The sequence below is a fragment of the Phocoena phocoena genome, chromosome 3 (genome assembly GCF_963924675.1).
Source record: "Phocoena phocoena chromosome 3, mPhoPho1.1, whole genome shotgun sequence".
NCBI lineage: Eukaryota > Metazoa > Chordata > Mammalia > Artiodactyla > Phocoenidae > Phocoena > Phocoena phocoena.
Window position 1 is genome coordinate 26,643,552 of NC_089221.1, and position 23,239 is coordinate 26,666,790.

Below are 23,239 nucleotides of genomic sequence, written 5' to 3' on the forward strand. Positions count from 1 at the left end.
TATGTAAGATACCTGCCCTGTTACATTCCCCTGTGGGATTCTAAATGTTTGTATTATTTGCAGTCATATAGCCAGGATTACAATCAAAAACATCTCCAAAGATGAAAAGATAATATAAATGAAATTTGGTTGAATTCAAGAACTCCAGATCTTGGCTTTCCCTACGAATTTTGTTCTATTTGGACTCAGAAGTTCAGTCTCAGAAACCTGACACAGTACAACTCTATATAGCTATCTATGATTATCCAAATATTTTCTTTCACTTTTATATTCATTTATGTAAAATTTTATATTCATTTATTATGTAAAATTCATAGGAGATACTGGGAACTTCTCAAAACGGTTTCAGAATCACTGGATACAAGAGAGTCCAGAAATCATGCCCTTGAACAGGAGGCCTTTATTATTAAGTACAATCTCCTGAACCTTTCCTGTTGTTTTACTCCTTTTTAAGAGATGACGTCTAGATGCTTACTGTCTGAAATCACCACGTGTCTGATTTCTCATTTTGGCTAGTTGAGTTGTAGATTGGGTATTCTGTTTATACAAGAGAGGTTTAGGTATTCTATTATATAGTAATTGCAGTGGGTCTGTGCCCACCTAAACTTCACAAGAATGCACACGTATTGCACGAAGCACTCTGTACAGACAGTATCATCTTTCTCCCCTCGAAGTTTCTAAGTCCTTGAGCAGTTGAGGAATTGACAAAATGACATTCCTTGAGGTTGCCATTTTGGGGTGCTGTTAATAGATTATATTATGTTTTTAGTTAATCATCAGAGTGAAGTTCCATACCGAAAAAAATTTAGCAAATCATCCAAAGTACATTAAAGAAAATATACTTTTAGAACCCAAGGAAAAAAAATCCTTTAATGACATCCCAAGATGATGTTTCTTTCTTGAATGGTTCCATATGTCTGGAGCCTGCCAAATGAACATTCTTCAAACCCCACATAAAGAGTCTTTGTTCTCTCGTACTGAGTTCTCTCCCTGTAATTTCAAGTCAAAATGGGCATCTTGTCCCCAATTTCTCATTTGTTCAAATTTGAAACGTTTTTACAAATTCTTGGGTAACCTTTGAGCTTCAGATATTTCCTTCTTAAATTATATTACAATAATCATTTCAAGATGGTAGGGAAAGAGAAACTGATGGTGGTCGAGAGACTGTCACTTGATGATCAGAAGGTAGACAGACCTGAGATCAACAGTGTGTGACATCTGGGTAACCTCTCTGAGCCTGTGGCTTTATCTACATAATGGGAATAATAATACCTATTCAAAGCATTGTTATGTAAATCTCTCTGTATAGTGCCTGGCATATACTACGTGTTCAAGAAATGGTAGCCTTCATTGTTGTCCTTATTATCAATTTTATTTAACTTTACTACTTCTGAAAATGCAGTTAGATATGCGTAATGGTCTTTGTCAGTTTAAAACCCAATGTGTTTATGACTGTGTTGCTTTTTTATACGTATGCAAAGATGAAAGGATGTCATTTGCTTTGTTAAAGTGTTCAGAAAAGATTTCATATTATAAACCTCTCCCAGAAGGAAATCTTGTAAAAATCTAACTGTTACGGCAGAGTTGATCATGTTGCCTCCCTAGCCGCGGAGATCAAATCCTGGAAGTGAACTCAGTCAACGTCCGCCATGCTGCTTTGAGCAAAGTCCACGCCATCTTGAGCAAATGCCCCCCAGGACCCGTTCGCCTGGTCATCGGCCGGCACCCCAATCCAAAGGTGAAGTATTTCATACTCTCCCGAGTATGGGAAGACAGCTATTTGTCCAGTAGCAGTGACACACATGTTCCTATTCCCACTCTTTGATGAGACAGTTCACCCAGCTGGGGATGGGAGTCAGCCTGTGGTCACACAGTGACCAAGGTAACTGATACACACGGGAAACGAATCACTGATCTGGACTTCTTGGTCTCCACACTCAGAACATTTTATTAGAAAATGTTGACAATATGTTTGGTGAATTTAAAATTTGTGGAAGGTAGGAGTGCTGGGTTCTGAGTAACCCCCAGCTGATGGCTCGATTTCTGGTGAGATACTTAACCTCTTTGGGTTTCTGCATCCAGAAAATCTGAGAGCAGTAAACTAGGTGATCTGTCCAGGCCATCCTTGACCGGAGCAAAATACTCAGGTGTAATTAAGGCTTAAGAGCCCACTAATTGTTTTTCAGCATCAATGTCACATAGTTGGCCCATACTAACTTGCGGATAATCATAGCCCCCGTATCGTTGGCCTCTGCTGTTTACTTGGTTGTATCTCTTCTACTTATGCGATTGCTTTTAATTTTTTAAGCTAACCACAGGACACTTTAGCAAGTTCAACTCAACCCACTTCGAGCACGCATTTTTGTTGTTTTTGAGTACTCCAGGTAAAAATCTTTTAAAATTAGCCTATCTCTAACATGGTAATCAGGTTGTATTTTACAAAATTTGACCTTTCAACAACTCAAAACGCTTATTAAGAACATTAGCTCTTCCCATGCCCGTCATGTGGCCGCCCCTTTTGTATTATTTGTAGTACTATTCGATCACATCCTAATTGGTCCCAGGCTGCTGTACTGGATGGACTCTTAGGCCATTTTAAGAGTAAGATGTCTGTGCCAGGAGACCTGGTAGGTCCTCCCATGGGCCACATCTGAGATTTCTTTAGTGCGTTAACTTTATGGGGTCATTTTCACTGTCTCGGAGGTGTTCATTCGTTGACCAGTTTCCCCTGTACAAATAAGCGCTATCCAGCTATGACTCCAGGTCTTGATTTGGGAAGGTGATGTCGACCACAGTGCTTGAACGACGATTGCCGTCAGACTGATTCAGGCTCAACCCCACTACTTTCTTTCCCCCAGATCGTTTTCTCTTGTCTACGAGCATTCTTTAAAATGTCTTACATTAAAAACTGCTTGAATAAATATCAGTAATAGAAAATCAAGTCCTGCTTCCTCCACCTTTTTCCATTTTTTCTACTTGGCCCTCCCCATTTTTCTCCTTTCTGTTCTATAGTCCTGACTTTCCCTTAGAATCTGTTCTACTTTGTCCCCCCGCTGTCCCCATGAGTCTCTCTGGGTCACTTTTAACACCACTTTGCCTCATAGTCTCAGCTCCTCCCTCCGGGGTCCCCCCTTGGATTCCACTACCCACGTGGCCACTCCTCTCACCTTAGGGAGCAGCCCAACAAGCTGTGGCTGACCCAGCACATCCCTCAGCAACATAGAAAATTAAGTTCTCCGTGGGCTGCAGTTGTTGGCTTCCAGGCATGCCCGACTTCAAAATCCATTCCAACCTAACACAGGTCATGATTTGTTCGGAGGTCTGCCTAATCTCAGCCCAAAGCATCTGCCTAATTCGCCAGTACAGTCAAACATCAAAATGGCATTCCGGTGCAAAGCATAACAGTCCTGGTGGACTGGTGGTCTGTGATCCCGTGGAACACATGGGTTGACTCATGTTTCTAGCCGCAGTAATATGGTCGTCAGGATGGTGCTGGAGATGTGTCCAGTGAAACCAAATTTCAGTATTTGTTTGACTGGATTTCATGTTTCCTCCTAGGTAAACATGGTGTTCTTAGTTGTAACATCATACTATATTTTCCTTTTGGTCAAGATTCCATTTTACGTTGAATGTATTTTTGTACCACTTATCCCAACATTTTATGCCAATAGTACATTTTGATACTAAATGTATGTGCTTTCTCGGTTTTCATGTTGTTCCAAGAGAAATACCACAAGGATTTTCTTTTCTCCTGTTTCTCGTAATGACTGGAGCAGTGGCTGCCCGATTGGGATATTCAAACCCTCCAGGTCTAGACAAGCTAAGATCTAGACCTGCTCGGGTGGCAGCTTCTAGCTTACGTGAAGTAGAAGAAAGTAACAGAGGCTCATTATTAATTGGTCCTGCGGCTTTCAGCATGATTAGAGGTCTCCAGGAGATCTTTCACTTGTTTCAAACCCCAGCCATTTTTTTCCCACTCAGAAAAATAATTGTGAATGTTGAAAGTCTAATATCAAGAAAAATTTGCAACCTCTGTTTAATGGCTCAGTTATACAAAATTACTCTTTGCTTTATGAAGGTATGTCGGGGGCAGGGAGATATGCCTGTGTGCATGTGTGTGTACATATTTATTTCCTGTGATGACTACTGGAGAGTTTTACATAAAAGCTATGATGTGATAATGATTTATCTGTTAGGTTAAAGTGTCATGCTGAATCCTGTACAGAAATATTTATTTACTTAAGGCAGATTGCAAGCTTATCCAAATATTTTTTATGCTAAATGTTATTTTAGTACATAAAATGACCATTCTACGTTTAAAATATTCTTTAAAGAAGAAACTATACAAGTTGCGTAGTTGTTTTTTAAAATATCTCATAGTGCAGCATGTATCAGGCTTTTTAAAAATCTTCCCACGAATAATTACAGTTATGGATAACAAACTGATGGGGGGTGCGGAAATCCATGAGTTTACCATGATACCAATAAATATAGAAGGAAAAGATAGTTATCAAATCACCGTTTTGAAAACTTCATCGCAATTATTGATTCAGCAAAGAATAATCAATGATGCTAAAAGCATTGAGTGGAAATATATTGGGAAGCAGGATACAGACGGAGTTTCAAATTGTCTCCTGACAGATTACTCATTAATGACGACGACAATGGCAACGAATCCTGAGGAGAGATCTGGTGAACCCACCCTAAACAAGCGGTCAAAGTTATCCCCAGTCACGAAGCACACTGACCCTGAGTGCCTCTGTGATGCACTGAGAAGGGAAAAGTTTTTGTAGTTTGGTAGTTTTTCTGCCCCCAAATGCATAATGTAAATCTAAGCAGGAAGAAACTATCAGACAACTGCTAACTGAGGGTTTGAATTGGCCTGGTTTCTTTCACATTGTCAACACCAGGAAAGACAAAGGCTCAGAACTCTTTGGGGTTAAAGGTTGCTAAATAGACGTGAGACCAGGACCCTGGGTTGCCTGATCGCCACCCTAGCCCCACTGCGCCCTCCCACCACCACCAAAACCATTTTTTTCTCTAAAGCATTGCTAGGCAAGGCAGTTGATGGGTGACAGGCCACTAAAGGTCCACCACAGATAAGGAGCTTGCACCAGCATGTAAATCGGTCACATCACTGTGCACACAGTTTAACTCAGTTGACATTTTTCCCCTCGCGAGACATTGATCAAAGAAGCGGAGCGCTGAGTTGCCTTCTCGAGGAAAATCTTTATCTCTTCCCAGCCTGGCGTCAAACTTTCGGTGAATTATTTCCAGCCTGAAGACACACTCTGAGTGTCTCTGAGCATTTCTGAAGGATAGTATTAGGAATGTGAAAGGTATATTAGACGGTCGTTTGTATCAACATTAAATTTCCTGAGCGTGGTAATAGTACCAGGGGTATTTAAGAGAAGGTCCTTGTTTTTAGGAGATACTTGCTAAATTATTTACAGGTGACGGGTCACGATGTCCGTAACTAACTCCCAAATGGTTTAGTAAAAAGTTATAGGGGTGTGTGTGTGTAACGATGGAGCGTGAGTATAAATGTGGCAGAATGTTACAAAATAGTGAGTGTAGGTGAAGAGTATACTATTCTTGTGCTACTCTTGAAAGTTTCACCTAAGTTTGAAATTGTTTAAATAAAGTTTAGGAAAAAAGAATTAGAAGTGAGTGTTCTAGAAAGAGGCACATATCAGCCATGTTGTTGGTAACCAGAGCTGAATGCTTTGCTTCCTGAACTTGGGAACCCTTTGAAGTTCTTGTTTTGAATACATTGTTTGAAGCAATCGTTAACCCAGCCACACTACCTTACATGCCCTGATTTATTGCTTCAGGGGGTGGTCATAGTCTTTGGCCCTGCAGTTTTCCTCTTTATCTGCACTCCAGCCTCTGACTCTGGTCCTAGCTACATTTATTGGGGAAAAATAAATAAATAAAATCGTCTAATTTGTGCTTTCTGCTGACAACCAGGTTTCCGAGCAGGAAATGGATGAAGTGATAGCACGCAGCACTTATCTGGAGAGCAAAGAGGCCAATTCCTCTCCTGGCTTAGGTACTGTAATTGCACATCTTCATTCAACATTCAGAAGAGTTTCTCGTTGAGTTCCCCCCAGGGGCGCTCCCCTGCCCAGTGTTATTGGAGTCTTGGTAATTATCACATTTGGCAGAAGTAGCTGTCAAAGAGATTCCAGGCTTTCTCTTTGCTGCCGCTGCTGCTTTTGATCTCTGCAGTTATTTAATGTGGCGTATTAAAGTTCCACCCATGCCTGCTTCTTACACTGCTTTAAGATAATTTGCAGAAATGAGTGAGCAGCATTTCAGGTGTTTATATGCAATTCATTTGAAATGTTCTGGGTGGAAATGAAGTGCTACCAAAATACCAGCTGTTTTGGTAGACGCAGGGAGGGTACAATCCATCCAAAAACCTGGGATTTCTTCATATGAGTTAAAAGTTTCAACTCAAGGGTAACAGAGGCTGCAAAAAATCATAATTTCCCCCTTCTGAGGTGGAAAGTTCAACCAGAGAAAGGATTGAGGTAGTAAGAATTTTATATGAATTTCAAATATGAAACTTTGCATCAAGTTTGAAAAGTAATGTTTCCTGTAGAGTGGATATCTAAAGGGGCTCTGCAGACATGTCTGAACTCAAATATTAAGATTGATGTCGGGAGGAGACTGAGGCATGAGTTACTGGTTGTCAGGGGCAAAGGAAGGCATACAGTTTTTTGGCAACCGTGAAATACCCTAGTTATTTACATCCGTAATTAATATATTGAAAGTAGGCATAGCCATAATGGGCTCTTTATTCAGCTAACTCATTCTCCTGACCTGCCTGAAGGCTGCCCTCTCATAATCCCAACATATCCATTCAGTCAGTTATAAAAGATTTTATTAAGCCATGATCCTCAAGCCCAAGATCTTTTTGCTCATGGAATATAACTTAAAGTCTCAATGCTGAGTCTTTTTGTCCTTCAACTAAAAACTAAAATAGATATTCAGCCCTCTCCCTCATTCTTCCATGAGTTTTTTGGGGTGGTCTTCCTTGGTTTATTCATCCTTCAATCCATTTATCAAATATCACTGAACACTTCCTAGATCCTAGTGCTAAGCCCTGCAGGGCCAGATAGGTAAATAGTCGAGGAAGGAGATGAGATGCATCCACTTGTAATTAAATGATATTGTGCATATGGAGATTGGTATATGGGTAGTATAAAACATTTTTGAAATTCAGAAGAAGTTTCTTCCAACTAGGATCATCATGGAGGTAGCAGCGTCTGAGGGCTTGAAGCATAAGCAGAATGTTGGGAAGTGGGACAGGATGGGGATCAGGTACCTAGGTAGACTGCACGCACGTCCATACGCACGCACGTCCATACCCACGCAGCGAAGGAGGTTTTGTTTAATATGATTGGCTCCTTCTTCTCCAGTTAAGGAGGTGAGCCTGTCTGTAAGGATTCGAGCTTCAGTGACAATATGGTGAATTTCTCCCCCAACAGGTACCCCCTTGAAGAGTCCTTCTCTTGCAAAAAAGGTGAGTCAAGACACACTGCTGCCTCGCTCAGCTGGCCCATGAACCAATTCCTGAAGCGCATAAGTCAAACTACAGATCCCAGCCCATGTTTCTGTCCATGAGTCATTTTGGCCACTTTACACAGGAAATGGCAACAATGTTCATTAGGGAACAAGTATACAAATGTGTGTTTATTAAATATTCATCCAGGAAAAGACCAGAACAACAAGATAAAAGAACTAAGCTACACTTTGAAAAATAGCTGCTTCATAATAAAGGGGGACCCTGGTCAGTTTGCGGGAGGGTACCTGCAACTTTAAGGAGAGTGTGGAATCTTTCTCAGGTGGCCCTTCCCAAATCCCAGTGGATCAGAGAACAGGAGTCAAACTCTCCTGTTTTGTTGTTTCATCAATAGGCTGAGCCAGTGCCTTGGAATTCCATTCTACTTCCTACCTCTTCCTCCAGTGTTTCTCCTGGGATGGTTGATGTTTTGCTGCTGTGGCTTTTCTGATCGCGGCCAAAAAAGTATTGCTTAAAAACATTGTCTGGAAGCCATTGCCTTTTAATGCATTGTTTAATTTCGCCATCCTAAAGTAAATGGAAGTAGGTGTTTACCATCAGAGCTGTTCTGAGTGACCACAGATTAGAACAAAGTGTTTTCGGGAAGATAGGATGCAGCTACTGTTTAAGATAATCTGCTTTTGGTGCAAATTCCTCATCCCGCACCGCCTTCTTCAACAGGACTCCCTGATCTCCGAATCTGAACTCTCCCAGTACTTTGCTCACGATGTCCCAGGCCCGCTGTCTGACTTCCTGGTGGCCGGCTCCGAGGATGAGGACCCCCCTGGAAGTGGCTGCAGCAGCTCCGCGGAGCTGCCTGGCGCCTCCCGTAAGCCATGACTTTTCCGATTCCACGATGTGTTGGTTTATATGTCACGGTGCTGGGATACGAAAAGAGAACTGGAAATCACACCTCTGGTTGAGTAGAAGCCACCTTTCTACCCTGGCTAAATTCAGAGTTTGCTCTTGGAAAATGCAGCCCACTCTTAGTGGCTGGCCCCCCACTTCTGTGGTAAATGGGCTGGGCTGACGTTCTGTACCCGCAGTGTTGAAGGATGCTGAACCGCCCCCCTTTGGGTGGTATTTACACAGTGTCGTCTTGGAATTTATGGCACCAAATCGTGGCTGGCAACCTGACGGCCTTATGTTTTAGGGCAATCCTAGCCAAACTCCTTCCCTCGCTAGGCCCTAACTTAATTCTTTCGAAGAGGGCAGTGAGTGAAAGATTCAGAACTTAGACATTATCAAATAGGGATTTTTAGAAAAAGACCTCATTGATTATTTTCTCGGTATAATCTGAAATAATCTGATGTGAACCATCCTGACTTCTCATTCCTGCCGGTGTGGTTTCCGTTTGCTCATTTCTCATGTTTGCGTAAGAAAATCCCTGGTCTCAGGGGAGGCAGATGAGAACCCGTCTGGCTCATTTGGAGCACTTGATGTGCCTCCTCTGGTCTCTGATAGAAAAGTTGCAAGGCGGAAGCACGTGTAATCTTTCATTACATTTAACGAGAACTGGAGAGTTTGCAGAGCAGCCCACGCTCTCCTTCCCTTCCCAGGTTGGAGTTTATAAATCATGTGTAATCTCAGGCTTCACTGTGCCCGTTAATCAAGCCCCACCCCCAACTTTTGCAGATGAAGGAAGGACCTCAGGTGATAAGAAGGCCCAGGTGTGCAGGACCCGTTGGTCCCCGGGCATCCTCCCATAGAGGAATATTCGGCGGCAGCATTTAGGTCCAAGTCAGTAATGTGTTAGACATCACGGATGTTGACAAGTTAATACATTTCTGTCTCTAGGCAGCACACATGTTTAAGTGAAACAAACCAGAGGTTAAGATATGTTTAAAAAGTAGAAAAACAAAAAGGGAGACCAGTAGGAAAAGGAGAGGGGGAAGCCAGCTCTCTGCTCTGTGGAGATCTCGAGAAACCGTATCATTTCAGCCTGGTGTCCAGTAGCCAGAAGGTGTGTATCTGGCATTTGTGAACGTGGAAATGCTCGTGTGTAATGAGGGGGGTCAGATTAAAAGACCACGCCAGATGGGAAGATGTTTCACTCAACTTTTCTTTCCCCAACCCCGCCAGCTCACAAGGAACCAGGAAAACCCAGGGCCAACAGCCTTGTGTCTCTAGGAAGTCAGCGGGCCTCTGGGCTCTTCCACAAGCAGGTGACAATTGTCAGGCAAGCCAGTCTTCCCGGGAGCCCCCAGGTCCTCCGAAACCCTCTCCTCCGCCAGAGGAGGGTGGGCTGCTACGATGACGACGCCAGCGATGAAGAAGAGTTTGATGGCGAAGGGGACTGCATTTCCCTCCCGGGGACCCTCTCAGGTCCCAGCAGGCCTCTGACAGACGACAGCTCTACATGCGTCTCAGCGGCCTCTTCCAAGGTCACGGGTATCAACCAAGAGGCACATCCCCAGAAAACCCTGGTCAGCAAGGCCTCCTCGGTGCCTCTCCTTGGCAGCTCGCTGGACTTACAGGAGAGTGTCCCAGGAGGCGTGGGGGACACCCTTTTACATGCAGCCAACCCGCTGGTCCCTTCAGAGGCCCCCGAGGGGAGCCGTGGCTGCCTGGGGAGGAAGGAACTTTCGGGATCGAGGAGTTCACCCAAGTTGGAGTGCAGAGCCGGATCAGGCACCCAGAGTCTGGCGAGCACAGACAGCCCCAGTTCCCTCCAGCAGAAGAATGACAACCTGGGGTCCAGGCACAAACCAGTGGCCAGGGTCAGCCCACACCACAAGAGGCCCGAGGCCGAGGCCAGGCCCAGGAGCTCAGAAACGGCCAGCCTGACCGATGGAGCCAGTGACCCGTGTGGTCCGGACTTGAAAGTCCAGGCCACTTCCGTCAAAGTGGCTGTGACTGGTTATCAGCCAGGAGGAACTGTGGAGAAGGTAACTGATTTCTCTTAGGTACTTGGGATCTAGTGAGTATTATATGAATGAGTATGGAGCATGCTGTAAAGCATACGTTCATCTGTCTGAAAGAAAGGATAATGATTGGAGAATTATCTTTCAATAGAGCCATTCATTTCAATACTCAAACTGCTTGGGAGCCTGGTAATACTACGTCACCAGGTTGGTGCGGGGAGGTGCCTAGGTACTGAGTCGTGAGATCATTCGGCCAAAAGATATAATCGCTCTCTTACCTGTACACAGGCCCTGCGTACAGGTGATGATGGAAGGGCAGTGCTAGGCCAGTGGAGGAAACCCCTGGGTCTGGTACCGGCTTCTCCACTGACTAATTGGTGGTCATTTGGGCAAGTTATTGCATCTTCCTGAACCACAGTTGTCTGGACTGTAAAATAGGGATGGTGCTGTCTGCCCTGATCATCTCACAGAGTCGGGGTGACCATCAAATATAGGTTAATGGTGATTACGTCTGGCTGTCAACGTTCTGATTGATCCTTATTTTTTCAGACTTTCTACAGTGATGATGTACAGTTATAGCTACTCATACCCTTGTTGTGAGTATCACATGAAATAAGGGGCATGCGTTCACTTAGAAACATATAATGTACTACATTAAATGCACGTTAATATTATTTATGTTTCTACTTGGTTACCAGTATGTTAGACTGGCCCAGAATTATTAAATTGTACCTTTTTAAAAAAATTTTTAACATACCTCCACTTTAGCAAGGAGAGAGTAAGAGAAACAAACATTGTTTACAGTCTCCTCAACATAAATAATTTCATTCTGAGCAAAGAATCTGAGACAACTTATAAGGCTATACAGGTATGCCTCGGAGATAACGCAGGTTCAGTTCCAGACCACTGCAATAAAGTGAATATGGCAGTAAAGTAAGTCACATGAATTTTTTGGCTTCCCAGTGCACATGAAGGTTATGTTTACAGTATGCTGTAGTCTGTTAATTGTACAATAGCATTATGTCTTTAAAAATAATGTACATGTAATAACTTGAAAATACTTTATTGCTAAAAAATGCTAACCATCTGAGCCTTCGGTGAGTCATAATCTTTTTGCAATAGTTTCATCAAAGATCACTGATGACAGATCACCGTAACAAATATAATAATAATGAAAAAAATTGAAATATTGTAAGAATTATCAAAATGTGACAGAGACAAATATGACAGAAATGAGCAATGCTGTTGGAAAAATGGCACCAACGTACTTGCTCGACGCAGGGTTGTCACAAACCTTTAATTTATAAGAACCACAGTATCTCTGAAGTGCAGTTTTTATTCCTATATTTATAAAGATGTGTGTTCAAGTGGTTTGTATAAACATACAAGAGAGCCAGAAAATATAAAGTCATAAAAGCTATTCTAGGCAGAAGGGTTTTTGTTGTTTTTTTTTTTTTACCTTGTAGAAAAAGTAGAAACTCACATCTTTTCCTCCTCCTAAAACATTATTACCTCTAACTAGCACATGTTTTATTTTTTTATTATTATTTAACAAAGCTTTTTGGTCATAGGTTCAGTCATTTTTAAAAATATTTATTTATTTATTTATTTATTCATTCATTCATTTGGTTGTGCCGGGTCTTAGTTGCAGCAGGCAGGCTCCTTAGTTGTGGCAGTCGGGCTCTTTAGTTGTGGCTTGTGAACTCTTAGTTGTGGCATGCATTATGGGATCTAGCTCCCTGACCCCAGGGATCGAACCCGGTCCCCCTGCACTGGGAGCACGAGTCTTAACCACTGCACCACCAGGGAAGTCCCAGCACATGTGTTTAAAATGTAATGTTCAGCTAATGAGTAAACCCCTTCTTTTTAAAAGTATCACAAGTTTTGAATAACTATATGAAGCCAAATCAGGGGTTTTATTCATAATAATTTATTTCTATTAAAATAAGAGCTCTTGTACTTGTGAATTAGTATCCCCAGTAAGACCTTTGAGCAGCATTTAAAACTTTTGTACAAAAGAAGTTCAATTTTTCTCACAAAATTTTTAGTTCCCAAATTTTATTTATATATGCAAAAGAAAATAGACTACATTGCCATAAGGTATTTACCCTCAAATATTAGAAGCTTAAAAAAACCCAAAACTTTCTCTTTTGGCAAATAGATTGTCTTCCACTGTTTTTGTTGAATACTTTTTAAAATTGAGATGAAATTCACATAACATAAAATTAAGCATTTTAAAGTGTCCAGTTCAGGGCTTCCCTGGTGGCACAGTGGTTAAGAACCCGCCTGCCAATGCAGGGCACATGGGTTCAATCCCTGCTTCCGGAAGATCCCACATGCTGCGGAGCAACTAAGCCCGTGCACCACAACTACTGAGCCTGCGCTCTAAAGCCCGCGAGCCACAACTACTGAGCCCACGCGCCACATCAACTGAAGCCCACGTGCTCTAGAGCCTGTGCTCGGCAACAAGAGAAGCCACCGCAATGAGAAGCCCGCGCACCGTAACGAAGAGTAGCCCCCGCTCGCCGCAACTAAAAAAGCCTGCACGCAGCAACAAAGACCCAACACAGCCAAAAATAATAAATAAATAAATTTATTAAAAAATAAAAAAATAAAATGTCCAGTTCAGTGGCACCTGCTGCATTCAGTGCTGTACAATCAACTACCTCTGTCGAGTTCCAGGCTCTTCTACTGGTTTTATATTACATTTATGCCTTCTTAGTAAACAAAAAATTCACTGAGTTAAACGCTGTATAGATTTCCCTCAGCAGATAATTGATATTTTACTAAATGATTTTTTTTTTTTTTTTTTTTTTTTTTTTACAAAAGTAGCTAAAAGATACTCCGTTTCACCTCTTTCCTCTGCTGCCACCTTTGGGCCACTTTATGACTCCTTCACTCAGAGGGTAAATTTCAAATAAATCTGATTTAGCAAGTCTATTTACAAACTTTTTTTTATACAGTAGGTATTAGAAGAAAGGAAGATGAAGTAATTGACACTTGGCTAAAGTGCAATTTTGAAATGTTAATTTTATTTATTCAGCTTAGTCCCTCCCTAACTCCCAAAATGAGGAGCTGATTTTGGTCTTGGATATCTTTTTTTAATTATTATTATTCAGATTTAACTGGGCATCCTGTGTGGTTTTGGGTTTTTTTTTGGCTGTGTCAGGTCTTAGTTGCGACACGCAGGATCTTCTGTTGTGGCGTGTGGGCTTCTCTCAAGTTGTGGCACGTGGGCTCTATAGTTTGCGGCAAGCAGGCTCTCTGGTTGAAGCGCGCGTGGGCTCAGTAGTAGTGGCGCACAGGCTTAGTTGCCCCGGGGCGTGTGGGATCTTAGTTTCCCGACTAGGGATTGAACCCGTGTCCCCTGCATTGGAAGGTGGATTGTTTACCACTGGACCGCCAGGGAGGTCCCTGGTCTTGGATATCTTGATGCAATATTATAACTATAATGCCTTACCTCTATACAGCCTTTCGTGGGTTTTTTTCTTCATTTTCTTATTTTTTTAATTATTTATTTTTATTGAAGTATAGTTGATTTACAACGTTGGGTTAGTTTCAGGTGTACAGTAAAGTGATTCGGGTATACATCCATATATACCTATTTTTTTTTCAGGTTCTTTTCCCTTATAGGTTATTACAAAATATTGAGTAGAGTTCCCTGTGCTGTACAGTAGGTCCTTGTTGGTTATCTATTTTATATTAGTAATGTGTATATGTTAATCCCAAACTCCTAATTTATCCCTCCCCTCCCCACTTTCCCCTTTGGTAACCATAAGTTTGTTTTCCATGTCTGTGGGTCTGTATAGGTTTTTGTATGCTGAGTGTTGTAGCTGTTATCTCATTTAATTATCCTTTATTTAAAACTCTATGAGTTAGGGCAAGTCTTATCATCCCCATCTCTTTTCTAATTTTTTTTATTGTGGTAAAATACACATAGTATAAAATTTACCATCTTTTTTTTTTTTTTTTTTTTGCTGTACGCGGGCCTCTCCCTGTTGTGGCCTCTCCCGTTGCGGAACACAGGCTCAGCGGCCATGCCTCACGGGCCCAGCCGCTCCGCGGCATGTGGGATCTTCCCGGACTGGGGCACGAACCTGTGTCCCCTGCATCGGCAGGCGGACTCTCAACCACTGCGCCACCAGAGAAGCCCTAAAATTTACCATCTTAACCATTAAAATGTACAGTTCCATGATATTAGCATATTTATAAGGTTGTGTAACCATCACCACCATCCATCTCCAGAACTCTTTTTATCTTGCAAAATGGAGACTCTGTACCCATTAAACAACAACTCCCCCTTTCTCCCTCCCACCAGCCCCTGGAAATCAGCATTCTATTTTCTGTCTCTATGATTTTAACTACTCAGTGTACCTCATATAAGTGGAATCATACATTTGTGTTTTTTTTATGACTGGTCTTTGTTGCTTATCATAATGTCCTCAAAGCTTATCCACATAATAGCATGTGTCAGAATTTCCTTCCTTTATAAGGCTGAATAATATTCCATTGTATGTATATAACACATTTTGCATATCCATTCATCTATCGACAGACGCTTGGGTTGCTTCCACACTTTAGCTATTGTGAGTAACACTGCTGTGAACACAGGTGTACACACGTCTCTTTGAGACCCTGCTTTCAATTCTTTTGGGTATACACCCAGGAGTGGGATTACTGGATCATGTGGTAGTTCTGTTTTTATTTTTTGAGGAATCTCCATACTGTTTTCCATAGTATGGAAATGGCTACACCATTTTACATTCCTACCAACAGTGCACGAGGTTCTAATTTCTTCACATTCTCACCAACACTTGTTATTTCTGTATTCCTTTTGTGTGTGTGTGTGTGGTACGCGGGCCTCTCACCGCTGTAGCCTCTTCCGTCACGGACCACAGGCTCCGGACGCGCAGGCTCAGCGGCCATGGCTCACGGGCCCAGCCGCTCTGCGGCATGTGGGATCTTCCCAGACCGGGGCACGAACCCGCGTCCCCTGCATCGGCAGGCGGACCCTCAACCACTGCGCCACCAGGGAAGCCCTATTTCTGTATTCTTGATTGTAGCCATCCTAATGGGTGTGAGGTAATATCTCATTGTGGTTTTGATTTGCATTTTCCTAATCACCCACATCTTAAAGTTGAAAAAACTGAGGTTTAGGAAGAGCGACAAGACCATAAATTTCTATTGGACCTTAAACCCAGAATCTGGATCTTGTGGCTCCTGGTCCAGGGCTCTTTGAACTTTCCCAAACCAGTTCTGTGTGTGTGATGCCTTAGGACACAGAAACCCTGAAAGCCACTGACAGTGACTTGTAGTTGTCCTTGTGCCAGGACTCTCTGGACAAGCTGACCGTTGGGGATGGGCGAGTCCCCACCGACTGGGGGCCAGCTGGTACCCCGTCCCACCCAGATGCTGGCCACTCCACAGAGAAGCCGCCCGAAGCTGCACCCGAGCAGGGGCAAGAACCCAGGACAGGTAAGATTACTTTATCACTTGTTAAGCTTCAGGATGGGAGGGCAGAAGTTACCTTAATAAAAGTGTTATCGATATATGCGGAGAATTTTGAGGGGCAGAGAAATCTTACACAGGTTGATGATAGTTAAAGCTGCCTGCATTTAACAGCTTGACTAGATCATTGTACCTGAATTCATAGTTTTAATTCCATGTCGAGTGTGTCTGTCTTCAGCCAGTCCACAGCCTTTACCCATTTTCTGACATGTACCTCCGTGAATGAGGCACGAGATGAAACAGAAACATATGCTGCCCTGCTTACGTGAAATCAGTTGTACTGAGAAGTGGCAGGAAAAACCTCCACAGAGGACAAGTAAAAACTTAATATTTTTTTACCTCACGTATCCACAGAAAATAATAGTTAGCTGAGGAGCCCTCTGAGGTCAGCAAGATCCTCCCAGGCCTGCGTGACGGGCGCTGGCCCTGGCAGGCTGTCCTCGGCACCAGTGACTTTTAGGTTATCGGCACACCTGTAACCCACTCTAGTTAGGAAGCTGCACCAAGCCCTCCCTGTCCTTCTACACCGACGACATCAGTTACAAAGGTTGCTGGGCCTTCTACCCCATGATGTACCATAACTGAGCCAATGTGCTTCCCATTATTGAGCATCTGGGGGGTTTCCAAGTGAAGGAGTATTTTGAAACATGATGTCGTGGACTGCCACCATGTAATTTAATCTCCTTCAATAAAAACCCTCTTAGGTTACACATTTTGCACAAAAGCCAAATTGCTAACAACATTTTAGGGTTTGTTCAGCCAGTGAATCACCTGAAAAACAGCCTTACGTTCCCTCCTTTTGTCTCATTGCTACTTTTCCCCGAGGTTGGCACCAGCAGAAGCAGGAAAGTCATGCTGAAGGGAGTTCAGAAAGGTTGAGCAGAGAAGGACAGGAGGCCGTGGATGTGAATCTTGCGGTGCCCCTGGCCATCCTCGGGGACCCGGGGAAGTTGTGTCTGGTCTCCGTGCGTGTCTTGATGAGCCAGCCTTGTTGCTGCCGGGTGCTCTCCACGGAGGTCAGGGTTTAGGTAACTGTGTGGGCTATGGAGCCAGCCTCCTGGGGTGACCCCTGGCCATGAACTCTGTGACCCCAGATACATTGCTTAACAGCTCTGTGCCGCAGTTCCCCATTCCAGCGCAGGTGGTCACAGTGCTGGGGGGAAATGAAGTGCATGGAAAACTCTCAGCACAGCGCCAAGCCCCGATAATTAGTTCCGAATTACTGACCGCCCCCTTCGGAGGGGGTAGGCATATGCAATTAAGATGATTTGCATGGGAGATGTGGAGTGAATATAACATTTGGGGGAGATACACTTTTCAAAGCAAGGGCTTTCATTGTGACTGAGGTTTTCACTCCAAGCTCAGACCCAGAGTTCGTAAGAAAATGCAAATCTAATGTTCTTTATCATGCCAGTTTCCCCATCTATGGTAAGATGCCATGTGCCAGAGGTGGACAGCTTAGCTCACGCACATGCAGGCCTTTTACGGAGGAGCCTCCAGGACAGAGTGGCTGTCCAGAACCCACCTCGTGGAATGACTTTACTTCCCACTGTCTCTAGGCAGGTGTCATCTTTCCCTGCGCCTTGGAGATTCCATGCTTTTTCTTGCTTCTCTTGCTTTGACTCCCTTTCCTTCCTCCCCTTCCTTCCCTTCGGTCTCTGATCAAACTATCCCTCCAGAACCCCACTCAGGTCCGGACCCTCCTGTTACAGCTTCCCGGGATAATCTTACCTCCTAGGTCACCCACACCCCCGAACCTGGTCAGGACACACTGGAGCTCAGGACAGGCTTCCATCTGTCTGGAACATTCCATGTGTTTTCCCCGATTAGCCTCCTCTCCTGCACGAAGCAGTAAGGCCCTCAAGTACCCTGCTTGGACTGTTCTACTTTACTCTCTGGCTCACAACCCACGGCATGGGGCTAAACCCCGACGTGATCAGCCAGGGACTGAGAGGTTTGCAGAATCAAATAGAACAACGGCCTGACTCCTGTGGGGTTTGCCATCAGAGGGCAGATGGTGCACAGAAACCCAAGTGAAGGATTTCTGGTGTCCCCCATTCTTATAAACAACCAAAAAGGGCAGAAGCAGAGGTTCCTTCTGCCATCCAGTCTGAGTTATTTTAGAGCTTCTAAAGCTTGGTGGTATTGGTTCGATGTGAGCACTCTGTAATTTTAGAGACGAAAACAAGCCTACATTTAGGCTGTGGGATGTCCTTCTAAAAGAGACCAAAAAATTGAGGCTGTTTACAGTTTTCCACTTTTTTAATTGAGAGGTTTTCTATTTTCTCATCTCCCCCCACCCCCCGCTGTATGTCCCGCACCACCCACCTTCTGTTTACATTCTCCACACAGGACCCCACGGCTCCCCAGGCCCCCTCCCTTCCCCAGGGCAGAAGGGGGCGGTGCACCCTGACCCCAGCAAGACCTCAGCACACGTAGGGCCAGCGAGGCGACCCGAAGACCCCGGAGAGACAGAGTCACCCAGGGTGCCTGAGTCTGTGGACAGTGCATCCCAGGGGACGATGGCCACAGCTCATCCTGACCTCAGCGAGACCGGAGCGGCCCCAGAAGCCAGCTCGCCCTGCGCCACCCGGAAGGCCGCTGCCCACAGCGGAGCGGGACCCGCGGCCGAGGGGGCACCTCTGGCCACTGCCGTGCTGTCACGAGACCTCACGACCCTGGAGAAGAGACAGGGGGTTCCGGGTCACCACAGCGATGCTCTGCAAACCACGGGAACCCTCGTGCCTGGAAACTGCCGGGGGTCGGCTCTGCCCCAAGGAACAGACTCTGGGTCTGCAAGGGCGCCGCGGGCCAGCCCCTCCCTGCCGTCACCGAGTGACAAGGCCCCGGAGGGGTGTGGCGGTGCCTCGGGGCCCGGCTGCCCCGGGGGCAGCGGGAGCAGCCCCGTGACTGACATCGACAGGCTCCTGGAGGAGCTGGATGCTTCTGGAGCAAGGCTTCCGCCTCCCGGGAAAGGGGCCCGGCTGAGCCGGGAGCGCGCTGCCCCGGGGCCGCAGCGGGCCGAGTCGGACCCGGACTCGGGGAGCCAGGCCCCCGGCCCGAGGAGGCCCGCGGCTGCCGGTCCAGCCCCTTGCCCCCAGTGGGCCCACCAGCCTTCGGTTTTGGATTCCATCAATCCCGACAGACATTTTACTGTGAACAAAAGCTTTCTGAGCAGCTACTCTAGAAACCTCAGCAGCCTCCACGAAGACAGTACGTCTCTGTCGGGCCTGGGTGACAGCACGGAACCGTCCCTCTCGTCCATGTACGGAGATGCTGAGGACTCGTCTTCGGACCCCGAGTCGCTCACTGAAGCCCCACGAGCTCCCGCCAGGGACAGCTGGTCCCGTCCTCGTCTTTGTCCTCGTCCTCATGGGGCTTCTCACAAGGGAGACACGACGGAGTCTGAGGAAGAGCAGGTTGAAATCTGTGCCACGAATGGCCCCCCCGATCCACCCGCAGCCAGCGCTCCTGCCCTTGCCCAGGGGGCCGCCTGCCCTGCCTTCGCCAAAGCCCTGCCACCGAAGCACAGAGCCCTAAGCCAGGCGGGGGCGGACGCCGGGGACGCCGCCGCCTCCGCCTCCGCGCCGGGAGCCTTGGGCCCAGCAGCCCCGGGACCTCCACGGCTGCCTCTGCCCTCGGACGCGAGGTCTCGGGAGCCGGAGACGCCCGAGGCTGCACGGGCTGCCGAGGACCCCGGGGAAGCCGCCCAGCCTCTGCCCGGCCCCAGTTCTGTCCCCGGGCCCCTGGGCCCCCTCAGCTCTCCTAACATGGTGAATGGTTTGGAGCACGACTGGCTGGATGACAAGACCCCGCCTGAAGAACAGGAAACAAATGTTCACGCCACTGGAAACCGGGGCGCCCTCGGGGCGTGCGACCCCGAGAACAGAGACCTGGCTCTGGCAAAGCTGCATGTCTCCGAAGTTCAAGACCCGGACGACTTGCTGCCAAAGCCGAAACCCATCTCCAGGCGGCCCATCATGGCCTGGTTTAAAGAGATAAATAAAAGCAACCAAGGGACGCATCCGCAGAGCAAAAGTGAAACGGAACCACCCACGATGCCGGCCAGAAGGCCCGACCCCAAGGATCAGGCGCTGAGCTCCGGCCACAAGAAGGGGGTGGCTGTACGGGACAGCCCCCCTCCTCGGCTGAGTCTTGAGAATAAAGACCTGCCTAAGAAGAGTTCCGTGGAAACCCTTCTGAGTACCTGTCAGAAACCCAAAGCTGGTCCTAAGCTGAAGAGACTGAGCATCAAAAGCAAAAGCAAAGTCAGCTCTGAGGCCCCAGCCACTCACCCGGGGAAGGCTGGGGGCACAGAGCACAGGAAAGCCCTCGCTTCACCCCAGGCCTCCCACAAAGTGCTTTCTAAGGTGGCATCACACCGGTTCCACACAGGTGATCGTGAGGAACCGGACAGAAGCGCCGCAGCCGCCCCCCAGCCTCCCCAGTGTGTGGAGGGCAAGCTGCCCCAGGGGACGCCAGGCTCCCTGAAGCCCTCGGCATCCGACACCAGCATCAGGGTGTTCATTTCGCCCTTGACCTCCCCCAAGACCCTTCCTGAGCAAGGAGCGTGCAGTAGGCTCCACCCGGCCGTGCACTCAGAACCGGACCGAGGCTGCCCGGCCGCCCCCAGATCTCCGAAGTGTGGTCCAGAGAGCAAGGCTCCCCCCGCGTCCCCTGGGCTGGTGAGTCCCACGGCACCAAGGAGTGGTGCGTCCACAGCGGCCGGCAAGCGGGAGGTGCCCCCTACCGGGCAGGGCGAGCAGCCCCCGTCCAGCCAAACGGACTCAGCAGCAGAAGCCTCCCAGGCCGGGGGGACCGGCGACAAAAGCAGCAGAATCATTGCTGGTGAGCCCCTCGAAAGGACCAACGAGCTGAAAATCACTGAGATCTCTTCTGAAAGGACGCCCAAGAATGCATATGGTGACAAGCCAGCTGAGAGTGACAGGCAGGGAGGGTTCCTGGCCCAGAGCACCTGTCAGGAGAAGAGCGAATTCAGGCTCTGTCACCAGTCAGTGGACTCATCCCCAAATCATCCATCCTCACGCACGTCTCGGGCCTCCCAGGTGGAGCAGGGAGCGCAGCAATCTGTCAGCAGGGCGAAACAGACTTCCTCCCCCTCCCGGCAGCTGCCGGCTGAAAAGGCAGATCCCTGCCAGGGAAAGTCAGACCACAGGGCAGACTCCCTGGGGATGCCCAGGAACGGCACGACAGTGGGCCCGGCGCTGGGTGAGCATCCCTACTTCACGCCAAGGCCAGCAACCAGGACCTACTCCATGCCAGCCCAGTTCTCCAGCCATTTCGGCCGGGAGGGCCATGCCCTGCACAGCCCAGGGCGCCCCCTCCGGGACAGCCAGATCCCTGCCACCGGTGGGGGCCTCCTCGAGGCCAGGGCGTCCAGAGGCAGTGTTCTCAGCCTGGTTAATGGACAGGGCGTGTATAGCGTAAAGCCCCTGCTGGAGACTTCGAGGAACCTTCCAACCACAGATGAAGGGGATGTCCTGTCAGTGCAGGAAACAAGCTGCCTACTCACAGACAAAATCAGAGTCACCAGGAGATATTACTACTCTGAGCACAACTGGCCCCATGAATCTACCTCATTTTTCTCTGTGAAGCAGAGGATCAAGTCTTTTGAGAACCTGGCCAATTCTGACCGGCCCACGGCCAAGTCCGGGGCCTCCCCGTTTCTGTCGGTAAGCTCCAAGCCTCCCATAGTGAGGCGGTCTTCAGGCAGCGTGGCTTCCGGGAACCTCGGCCACTCCAGTGACGCAGCAGCGAGGTCGCTGAGACGCAGCCTGAGTTCCTGCAGTGAAAGCCAAGGTGAAGGCAGCACCCTCATCCCCCCGATGACCAAGTCCCCGTCCAGCATGACGCTGACAGCCTCCCGGCAGAGCCCGGGGGAGGCTGCTAACAAGGGCGCTGACTCAGACCCGAAGCGATCACTTGGTCCTTCGGGAATCCCCACCCCAACGGTGACCCCAGCCTCTCCTGCCAAGAGAAACAAATGCTCGGTGCGTCACACCCAGGCCTCACCTTTGTCCCGCTCGAAGCTCCAGGAGCTGAGAGCCCTGAGCATGCCTGACCTCGACAAGCTCTGCAGCGAGGACTTCTCGGCCGGGCCGACTGCTGTGCTCTTCAAAACCGAGCTGGAAATCGTCCCCCGGAGGTCACTTGGCTCCCCTGCTGGAGGCCTCCGCGGCTCCACTGCCCTTTCATGGCCCGTGAAGGGGGCGGACAGGGCCTGTCCAGGGGGAAGCAGCCCTAAAGCCACTGAGCCTGGGGCACCTAGTTCAGCCCGCGATGTGGGTGAGACCACCCAGGATCTGCCTTCCGGAAAAAGTTGGTCAGTTAAGTAAGTATCCACCCCTGCCCTTTTATGTAATTAAACTTTTTTTTTGATGGACTGGTTTTAGATTTATAGAAAAGTTACAAAGATAGTGCAGACTTCCCCTGTACCCGTTACCCAGCTGCTTCTGATGTTAACGTCATACATAACCACGGTCCGTTTGTCAAAAGTAAGAAGTTAACATTGGAACAACACTATTAGCTAAACAACAGACTTTATTCAGATTTCACTGAATAAATTCCACTAACGTCCCTTTTCTATTCCAGCCTCCAATTTTGGTTTTAGTATCATTGGGAAAATACAGTGCCTGCAGGGAAAAGTGTTTGCCAAAATATTGCTCTAAAAAGAGGCTTCTATAGGCTAGGGCACTTATACAAAAGTGGAGAGAGAGAGAGAGAGAGAGATGGTTGGACAGGGAAAGCCGACGCTCAGGGGAGAATCGGGGCCTTTGAGGGTGACTGGAGTCAAACGGGAAATTTCTAATATGTTTTAAAATATTTCGCTGGAGCCTACAGAATATTTAATATGTCTGAAATTATCTGTTAAACTCTGGCATTGGTCTCCTAACATCTTGGAGGGATCCCAAAATCCATAGGAATTCCCACTGCTATCAGCAGTGAATGAAATTCCTGTTCAACATTCAGAATTCTTCAAGCAGTTTGGAGTGGGAGTTACGACCGAAAGAGAGGGTGAAAATCAGAAAATACCTGCAATGTGGTAGAAAGATCATTCTAAATGCATCCTAGCAAAATGGAGAAACTGCTTTTTTCTGTAATGTTCTTCAAATATGTATTATTTAGTTTGCATCAACTCCTGGTCTCAGCGGGGGATCAGCAAAGACTGCAGCCTGTTCTGTCATCAGCGGGGTCAAAATCTACTGTCCTAGCTCTCATTCAGGAAGCGAAAGCACAATCAGAGGTGAGTGAAATACAGAAAACACAGGAAGAGGGG

General features: G+C 47.0%; 1 protein-coding gene across 1 annotated transcript in view; it reads left to right on the forward strand.

The window, feature by feature from the left end:
- Window positions 1-23,239, forward strand: part of PDZD2 (PDZ domain containing 2) — a 237,287-nt gene that overhangs the window by 201,526 nt on the left and 12,522 nt on the right. The window contains exons 13-20 of the mRNA XM_065873632.1: window positions 1,606-1,738; window positions 5,971-6,052; window positions 7,497-7,531; window positions 8,252-8,399; window positions 9,653-10,458; window positions 15,765-15,909; window positions 18,295-22,294; window positions 23,089-23,206. Of these exons, the coding sequence (XP_065729704.1) occupies window positions 1,606-1,738; window positions 5,971-6,052; window positions 7,497-7,531; window positions 8,252-8,399; window positions 9,653-10,458; window positions 15,765-15,909; window positions 18,295-22,294; window positions 23,089-23,206 (5,467 nt within the window). The remainder of the gene's footprint in view (window positions 1-1,605; window positions 1,739-5,970; window positions 6,053-7,496; window positions 7,532-8,251; window positions 8,400-9,652; window positions 10,459-15,764; window positions 15,910-18,294; window positions 22,295-23,088; window positions 23,207-23,239) is intronic.